General features: G+C 41.9%; 1 protein-coding gene across 1 annotated transcript in view; it reads right to left on the minus strand.

Moving 5' to 3' along the window:
• Positions 1-10,000, minus strand: part of col11a1b (collagen, type XI, alpha 1b) — a 210,906-nt gene that overhangs the window by 163,667 nt on the left and 37,239 nt on the right. Inside the window, exon 5 of the mRNA XM_037547674.1 lies at positions 4,463-4,588. Within this exon, the coding sequence (XP_037403571.1) occupies positions 4,463-4,588 (126 nt within the window). The remainder of the gene's footprint in view (positions 1-4,462; positions 4,589-10,000) is intronic.

Genomic DNA, 10,000 nt, shown 5'->3' on the forward strand with positions numbered 1-10,000 from the left:
GCTGAGATTAATAACCGATCACATTGATTTATCAGTCTACTCAGACTTTAGCAGAGCTCAGTAACGCTGAGATTAATAACCGATCACATTGATTTATCAGTCTACTCAGGCTTTAGCAGAGCTCAGTAACGCTGAGATTAATAACCGATCACATTGATTTATCAGTCTACTCAGGCTTTAGCAGAGCTCAGTAACGCTGAGATTAATAACCGATCACATTGATTTATCAGTCTACTCAGACTTTAGCAGAGCTCAGTAACACTGAGATTAATAACTGATCACATTGATTTATCAGTCTACTCAGGCTTTAGCAGAGCTCAGTAACGCTGAGATTAATAACCGATCACATTGATTTATCAGTCTACTCAGGCTTTAGCAGAGCTCAGTAACACTGAGATTAATAACCGATCACATTGATTTATCAGTCTACTCAGGCTTTAGCAGAGCTCAGTAACGCTGAGATTAATAACCGATCACATTGATTTATCAGTCTACTCAGGCTTTAGCAGAGCTCAGTAACGCTGAGATTAATAACCGATCACATTGATTTATCAGTCTACTCAGGCTTTAGCAGAGCTCAGTAACACTGAGATTAATAACCGATCACATTGATTTATCAGTCTACTCAGGCTTTAGCAGAGCTCAGTAACGCTGAGATTAATAACCGATCACATTGATTTATCAGTCTACTCAGGCTTTAGCAGAGCTCAGTAACGCTGAGATTAATAACCGATCACATTGATTTATCAGTCTACTCAGGCTTTAGCAGAGCTCAGTAACACTGAGATTAATAACCGATCACATTGATTTATCAGTCTACTCAGACTTTAGCAGAGCTCAGTAACGCTGAGATTAATAACCGATCACATTGATTTATCAGTCTACTCAGGCTTTAGCAGAGCTCAGTAACGCTGAGATTAATAACCGATCACATTGATTTATCAGTCTACTCAGGCTTTAGCAGAGCTCAGTAACGCTGAGATTAATAACCGATCACATTGATTTATCAGTCTACTCAGGCTTTAGCAGAGCTCAGTAACACTGAGATCAATAACCGATTACATTGATTTATCAGTCTACTCAGGCTTTAGCAGAGCTCAGTAACGCTGAGATTAATAACCGATCACATTGATTTATCAGTCTACTCAGGCTTTAGCAGAGCTCAGTAACACTGAGATCAATAACCGATTACATTGATTTATCAGTCTACTCAGGCTTTAGCAGAGCTCAGTAACGCTGAGATTAATAACCGATCACATTGATTTATCAGTCTACTCAGGCTTTAGCAGAGCTCAGTAACGCTGAGATTAATAACCGATCACATTGATTTATCAGTCTACTCAGGCTTTAGCAGAGCTCAGTAACACTGAGATTAATAACCGATCACATTGATTTATCAGTCTACTCAGGCTTTAGCAGAGCTCAGTAACGCTGAGATTAATAACCGATCACATTGATTTATCAGTCTACTCAGACTTTAGCAGAGCTCAGTAACGCTGAGATTAATAACTGATCACATTGATTTATCAGTCTACTCAGGCTTTAGCAGAGCTCAGTAACGCTGAGATTAATAACTGATCACATTGATTTATCAGTCTACTCAGGCTTTAGCAGAGCTCAGTAACACTGAGATTAATAACTGATCACATTGATTTATCAGTCTACTCAGGCTTTAGCAGAGCTCAGTAACACTGAGATTAATAACCGATCACATTGATTTATCAGTCTACTCAGACTTTAGCAGAGCTCAGTAACGCTGAGATTAATAACTGATCCCATTGATTTATCAGTCTACTCAGGCTTTAGCAGAGCTCAGTAACGCTGAGATTAATAACCGATCACATTGATTTATCAGTCTACTCGGGCTTTAGCAGAGCTCAGTAACGCTGAGATTAATAACCGATCACATTGATTTATCAGTCTACTCAGGCTTTAGCAGAGCTCAGTAACGCTGAGATTAATAACTGATCACATTGATTTATCAGTCTACTCAGGCTTTAGCAGAGCTCAGTAACGCTGAGATTAATAACCGATCACATTGATTTATCAGTCTACTCAGGCTTTAGCAGAGCTCAGTAACACTGAGATTAATAACCGATCACATTGATTTATCAGTCTACTCAGGCTTTAGCAGAGCTCAGTAACGCTGAGATTAATAACTGATCGCATTGATTTATCAGTCTACTCAGACTTTAGCAGAGCTCAGTAACGCTGAGATTAATAACCGATCACATTGATTTATCAGTCTACTCAGACTTTAGCAGAGCTCAGTAACGCTGAGATTAATAACCGATCCCATTGATTTATCAGTCTACTCAGGCTTTAGCAGAGCTCAGTAACACTGAGATTAATAACCGATCACATTGATTTATCAGTCTACTCAGGCTTTAGCAGAGCTCAGTAACACTGAGATTAATAACCGATCACATTGATTTATCAGTCTACTCAGGCTTTAGCAGAGCTCAGTAACACTGAGATTAATAACCGATCACATTGATTTATCAGTCTACTCAGGCTTTAGCAGAGCTCAGTAACGCTGAGATTAATAACTGATCACATTGATTTATCAGTCTACTCAGGCTTTAGCAGAGCTCAGTAACGCTGAGATTAATAACCGATCACATTGATTTATCAGTCTACTCAGACTTTAGCAGAGCTCAGTAACGCTGAGATTAATAACCGATCACATTGATTTATCAGTCTACTCAGGCTTTAGCAGAGCTCAGTAACACTGAGATTAATAACTGATCACATTGATTTATCAGTCTACTCAGGCTTTAGCAGAGCTCAGTAACACTGAGATTAATAACTGATCGCATTGATTTATCAGTCTACTCAGGCTTTAGCAGAGCTCAGTAACACTGAGATTAATAACTGATCACATTGATTTATCAGTCTACTCAGGCTTTAGCAGAGCTCAGTAACGCCGAGATTAATAACCGATCACATTGATTTATCAGTCTACTCAGACTTTAGCAGAGCTCAGTAACGCTGAGATTAATAACCGATCACATTGATTTATCAGTCTACTCAGACTTTAGCAGAGCTCAGTAACGCCGAGATTAATAACCGATCACATTGATTTATCAGTCTACTCAGGCTTTAGCAGAGCTCAGTAACACTGAGATTAATAACTGATCACATTGATTTATCAGTCTACTCAGACTTTAGCAGAGCTCAGTAACACTGAGATTAATAACCGATCACATTGATTTATCAGTCTACTCAGACTTTAGCAGAGCTCAGTAACGCTGAGATTAATAACCGGTCACATTGATTTATCAGTCTACTCAGGCTTTAGCAGAGCTCAGTAACGCTGAGATTAATAACCGATCACATTGATTTATCAGTCTACTCAGACTTTAGCAGAGCTCAGTAACGCTGAGATTAATAACCGATCACATTGATTTATCAGTCTACTCAGACTTTAGCAGAGCTCAGTAACGCTGAGATTAATAACCGATCACATTGATTTATCAGTCTACTCAGACTTTAGCAGAGCTCAGTAACGCTGAGATTAATAACCGATCACATTGATTTATCAGTCTACTCAGGCTTTAGCAGAGCTCAGTAACACTGAGATTAATAACTGATCACATTGATTTATCAGTCTACTCAGACTTTAGCAGAGCTCAGTAACACTGAGATTAATAACCGATCACATTGATTTATCAGTCTACTCAGGCTTTAGCAGAGCTCAGTAACGCTGAGATTAATAACTGATCACATTGATTTATCAGTCTACTCAGGCTTTAGCAGAGCTCAGTAACACTGAGATTAATAACCGATCACATTGATTTATCAGTCTACTCAGACTTTAGCAGAGCTCAGTAACACTGAGATTAATAACCGATCACATTGATTTATCAGTCTACTCAGACTTTAGCAGAGCTCAGTAACACTGAGATTAATAACCGATCACATTGATTTATCAGTCTACTCAGGCTTTAGCAGAGCTCAGTAACGCTGAGATTAATAACCGATCACATTGATTTATCAGTCTACTCAGGCTTTAGCAGAGCTCAGTAACGCTGAGATTAATAACCGATCACATTGATTTATCAGTCTACTCAGGCTTTAGCAGAGCTCAGTAACGCTGAGATTAATAACCGATCACATTGATTTATCAGTCTACTCAGGCTTTAGCAGAGCTCAGTAACACTGAGATTAATAACCGATCACATTGTTTGTTTTTATATGGAAAGGTAACTGTTTTCTGAGTATACTGCCTTTAGTAAGTGTAACTTGGATTGAATAAAGATCAGATATCCAGATTTCTGTATCCTGGATATTTATTTCCAATATTTGTATTCTGTCATATCCCAACCCTGACTAAAGTAATATTTAATAACTATAGAGTTAAAAACCGGGAATATTAGAGGAATATCACTGTGTGAGACCCTCTTTAATATTCTGCATATATCAACACCCCCCCCCGTCCTGAATTAAGTCACCCACTGACCTCTTCCTCGGGCTCCTGGGCCTGCGGTGTTTCCTGGTGTGGTGTTTCGCAGTCTGGGCTGTAGTGTTCGCAGTAATCGTACGCAGCCCGGGGGTCCGCCACCAACATCAGCTGCTGGATATCGCCCTGAAAAAATGCACAGACAGCAAATATTTTACACACATCCCAACATTTCATTCCAGAACTACATCCCAAATCTCCAGGCAGAAAAACTGCACAGTCAGCGTCTACATTCCAGGGATGATAAAAACCAAACAGCATCCAAAAAAATTCGTACTTTGTTCCAAGTGATCCATGGCCTTAATTCCAGACCCAGAAACTTCACATACCATTACAAACACTGTTCAAAACTCCAGGATGTGTTCGGTGCAGAGATATAAACTGCTGCAATTAATTTCCCTGCTAGAAAAACCAGTATCACACCAGCGCCAGACCAGTTTACACCAGCACAGACCAGTACCAGACCAGTTTAGACCAGCCTAGACCAGCCTAAACCAGCACAGACTAGTTTAGACCAGCCTAAACCAGCATCCCACCAGCAACAGACCAGTTTAGACCAGCCTAGACCAGCATAGACCAGCCTAAACCAGCACAGACCAGCCTAAACCAGCACAGGCCAGGTTAGACCAAACTAAACCAGCATCACACCAGCACCAGACCAGTTTAGACCAGCCTAAACCAGCACAGACCAGCATAGACCAGCATCTCTTTTAGCCTGTTAGCTAGGTGACCAGCCTAGTTCTAGATAATAAAATAAGCTGTCAGTCCGTGATTTTAAACAGAACCCGGTTCTTTATTCATCAGTGCACTCATCAGTAACAGCAGAAGGATTTTGGAACGGTTTTTAATCGGTTTTATGAAATAATATTTAATTCCGATCTTCATGGTGAAACAACCATTAGAACCATTGGGACTGAACATGAATACATGTGCTTTCTTTTGGGAATTGGCCTAATGGCTAATATTAGAGATCAATCATTTAATAGGAGAACTTTAGATCCCATTAGGAAACCATCAAATGCACTAGAGTCCTTTCCACGGTGATATCAACCCCTCAGGAAAACAGGACACCGCTACTGACCTCTGGACTTCAGCACGACCCAGGACACTTTTAATGGCTTCTATGATTTTCTTCCAAGATCAATGATATGCAGATGATATGCAGATGATATGCAGATGTGCACATTTTAACTTGGCAATATGGAGAAATTAAACACAGGTATCAGCTTCAGTCAGGAACTCTGTACTTCCTGTGTTCTGCTCGCGGCTAATCTGTTTCAGTAATATTCAGCAGATGCTCTAAAACGCAGTACAGATCACCGAGTCCTGCACTAAAGCAGAGACGCCTGCCAGGGCCCATCAGTGTGATCGGGTCTCTGACAGCAGCTTTAGAGTGTCCATCGCTTCCCTGTAGGCCTCAGGACAGACTGAGCTGATCAGCCAGCTGATCCTGGACCTCAGGAAGAACATGAACGTGCTGGTCAAGAGGGACCTTACTGGGTCATAGTGTGGACTCGAACTCTTAAAAAACGTTTTCCAAGGGTTCTTTAGTAAAGGCAGTGGTTCTATACAGAACCATGAAGACTCCAAGAACCATCTGCATGCTTAAATGGTTCTATGCATGGTGCAACTGTTCTTCAGACTAATGGAGGATCCGTGTTCGTCTATCGCTACGAACTTGACATCGAAAAACAACAGCAGTGCTATATAGAACCAGTTTCAAAAGGGATCTGTATAGAACCATAAACAACACGTTCTCCGTCAAGCTGAAGAACAATTTCACCATGCAGAGAACCATTTAAGCATGCAAACGTGATCATGGTTCTAAAAAGCCTTGAAGAACCATCTTTAAGAGTGTAAGTTAATGTATAAACGTAAAATTTTAAGATTTTAAATTTGCACAGCAAGACACAAAGAACGTTCCTTTAACTTGATGACTCTGCAGAATCGCTTTGAACTCATCAACAAAGGATTTTTGGGCAGTTGTACGGAAGCCACAAAGGCAGTTTTCAAAATATGGTCCCAACCCTCTGTTCCTTCTTCGGCTTACTTGTTTTCGGGATGTTACTCATCTGGAATGTGCAACTGCCGTTATAAATAAGGCCAAAATAAGAATCACATCCTGGTTAAATAGAAATGTTAAAAGTAATGAGAGCGTAACACGAGTGAGGAGACTCCTTTACCCTGTGGCCTTTTGTATTTATTTATCTTTTTTAATGTATACAGCTCCTCTTCTTTGGTGAGAGCAACACTGACCATCACTGTGATCATCATAAAAATGACTATAATTGATATCTAGTAATAAATATTAACCCTACATTATTACTAATGTGAAGAATCTTGGGCAAATATTGCTCTTGTGATCTTATGCTTACTTAAATAAAATACTGATCACAAAACAAAAAGAAAGTAAAGAGGGGTCAGTCAGCGTTCAGCTCAGCGGACTGAGGACACACACCAGAAGGAGCAGCTGGCTGCTGGTGAATTTGGAAGGAGCTTCTCTTAAGTTGGAGCTGAAATAAGCTGTAGGTAACGAAGCCAAATGAGGGTCAATTATGGGAACAGACCTCTGTCAAAGCTGAAACAAGAGATTGGCCCTTCATTCCTCCTCTGAAACATGACTGGCTCTTCATTCCTCCTCTGAAACATGACTGGCTCTTCATTCCTCCTCTGAAACATGATTGGCCCTTCATTCCTCCTCTGAAACATGATTGGCCCTTCATTCCTCCTCTGAAACATGATTGGCCCTTCATTCCTCCTCTGAAACATGACTGGCTCTTCATTCCTCCTCTGAAACATGACTGGCTCTTCATTCCTCCTCTGAAACATGATTGGCCCTTCATTCCTCCTCTGAAACATGATTGGCCCTTCATTCCTCCTCTGAAACATGATTGGCCCTTCATTCCTCCTCTGAAACATGATTGGCCCTTCATTCCTCCTCTGAAACATGATTGGCCCTTCATTCCTCCTCTGGAACATGATTGGCCCTTCATTCCTCCTTTGAAACATGACTGGCTCTTCATTCCTCCTCTGGAACATGATTGGCCCTTCATTGTTCCTCTGGAACATGATTGGTCCTTGTTATTCCTGCACCGACAGTGAACATGGTTAATGGTTCAGTCCAGTCGCACTAAAGAAGAAACCAGAAAGCTCTGAAGACTGATGGACATTTTTATTCTTCCAAGGTACCTAGAGGATTCCAGCCCAACTGAGCGCCAGGCAGCACCAGAACGAGGCCCATTTCTTAGAAGAACCCTGCTATAGTCGGACTAGTTGAAAAATGGGAAAGACAGAAGAACAGCCAGCGACCATTTTCCTTGTGCTGAATATCTGCGGCGGTCTGTTTTTCATGAAGATTCCAAGAGAGGAAATAAGATCCCCACTCCTGCTCCCGCCCCCCGACTTTAAATCCAAACGCCTCTGTGCACGATCTTATCCAGGGATTTTTGTTTTCGTCCAGGAACCGTGCGTCTCCGCTAAGAATGTTAAATACGGCCCAGCAGGCCACAGAAAAATACCTCAGCTGACCTGCACAGACTACGGCCGCTCAGCTATTACACACAAAGCATCGCACAGAGGTAAATAGGCAAAGTAACGGCGAGACTAAATACACACAGAGTCGAGTTCAGGCGCGATGCGGTTGGAGGGGTGAGGGTTTCGGGGCCAGCGGGGTGGCCTGGGAAAGTTAATACCAGCACACAAGATTGCATTAAATTACAGGGGCTCCATCTGTAGGAACTTCTGGAATACATTTTATGATGCTTCCTGGGGGTGAAGGTTTTTCGGAATGGGGGGAAGCAGGATAGACATCCCACTATACAACAAACATCTCACATATGTGAATAAACACATGCTGAGAGATAATGCATGGACATAAACAAAACATAAAGGCTCTCATTAAAATATATGGCAAACGTTCTGAGCCGATCGCTCAGGTTCTGCGGGTACATAAATACTCAATGAATGGAATAAACAAACCCGTGAAAGCCTCCTATATAAACGCCCCATCCAAAACACACTCTTACACACTTTCCTCCTCTCCATTTCTCCCTCATTCGTTTTCTTCCTGGATAGGATTTGCTTTCTTAAGTGTCTGGCGCGACTCCTGCGCTGCTGAAATCTTCTCTGCGGATAATGTACTCGCCCGGCTCAGCGCACCGATTCAGCGGAAACATGGAACCATAAATTTTCTGGGAAGGCTACAGTATTCAGCGGCGGCACAGCGCAAACCGTTTATTACAAAGATAGAAAACGCTACACCGTACTGTAACCCAACAGCCAACACAGCCACAGAATGAGCAAAAGCAGTTACGTATGACGCCGGAGGCCCAAACCACCAAAACCAACACTGATTAACAGAAAAGCACACACTTTATTTCCTAAACAGTACTTTTGGTGTGGTGTGATCATAAAACAGCTCATAACTAGAAACATTCCTCAGTCTAGTGGGGGGGGGGCTGGTATATGTCATTAATATCACGATAAGTAACGCAATAGTACTAATAATAAAACGTGTAAATAATAATCTGAGTACATTTCTGATATCAGCACTTCTAGAACAGGACAAGCCTCATAAACAGAGCAAGTGGTTTTCACCAGTGCATGTTTAATAAAGGGTTCTTTAATAAAACAGTTCTATACCGGACCAGGAACACATTTAGAATCCTTTGCGTGACTAAAGGGTTCTTCGCATCATGAAAGGGTTCTTCAAATGGATGGAAAATGGGCATGGATATGCTCTGGATGGTTTTATGTAGAAGAGAGTCAAATACAGAACCCAAAAGGGTTCTTCTATTACAAAGTCAAGGTTGGAACGTTAGAAAGCCCTTTTGGTGCTGTATAGAAGCCACAACACTTTCTCCATCAATCTGAAGAAACATGCTCCCGGACAGAACTCATGGTTCTAATTAGATACATGGTCTTTATTAAAGAACCCTTGAAGAGCCGCCTCTAAGAGCGTACATGTGTATTCTGTGTTTGTTTGTCGTGTGTGTGTGTGTGTGAGTGGTGTGTTTGAGGTGTGTGGTGTGTTTGAGGTGTGTGGTGTGTTTGAGGTGTGTGTGTGTGAGTGGTGTGTGGTGTGTTTGAGGTGTGTAGTGTGTTTGAGGTGTGTGGTGTGTTTGAGGTGTGTGTGTGTGAGTGGTGTGTGTTTGAGGTGTGTGGTGTGTTTGAGGTGTGTGGTGTGTTTGAGGTGTGTGTGTGTGAGTGGTGTGTGGTGTGTTTGAGGTGTGTGGTGTGTTTGAGGTGTGTGGTGTGTTTGAGGTGTGTGTGTGTGAATGGTGTGTGGTGTGTTTGAGGTGTGTAGTGTGTTTGAGGTGTGTGGTGTGTGTGTGTGTGAGTGGTGTGTGTTTGAGGTGTGTGGTGTGTGTGTGGTGTGTTTGAGGTGTGTTGTGTGTGTGTGTGTGTGTGAGTGTGTGTGTGTTGCTGCTGCTGCTGGAACTCCAACACTGATTTCTCTGAATTAATGATCATCTTTCAGTCCAGCGCCTGAACCGACAGTGAACTGCAGATCGTCTCACTGGCCGCGATCACCGCTGT

This window comes from Pygocentrus nattereri, chromosome 19, assembly GCF_015220715.1.
Source record: "Pygocentrus nattereri isolate fPygNat1 chromosome 19, fPygNat1.pri, whole genome shotgun sequence".
NCBI lineage: Eukaryota > Metazoa > Chordata > Actinopteri > Characiformes > Serrasalmidae > Pygocentrus > Pygocentrus nattereri.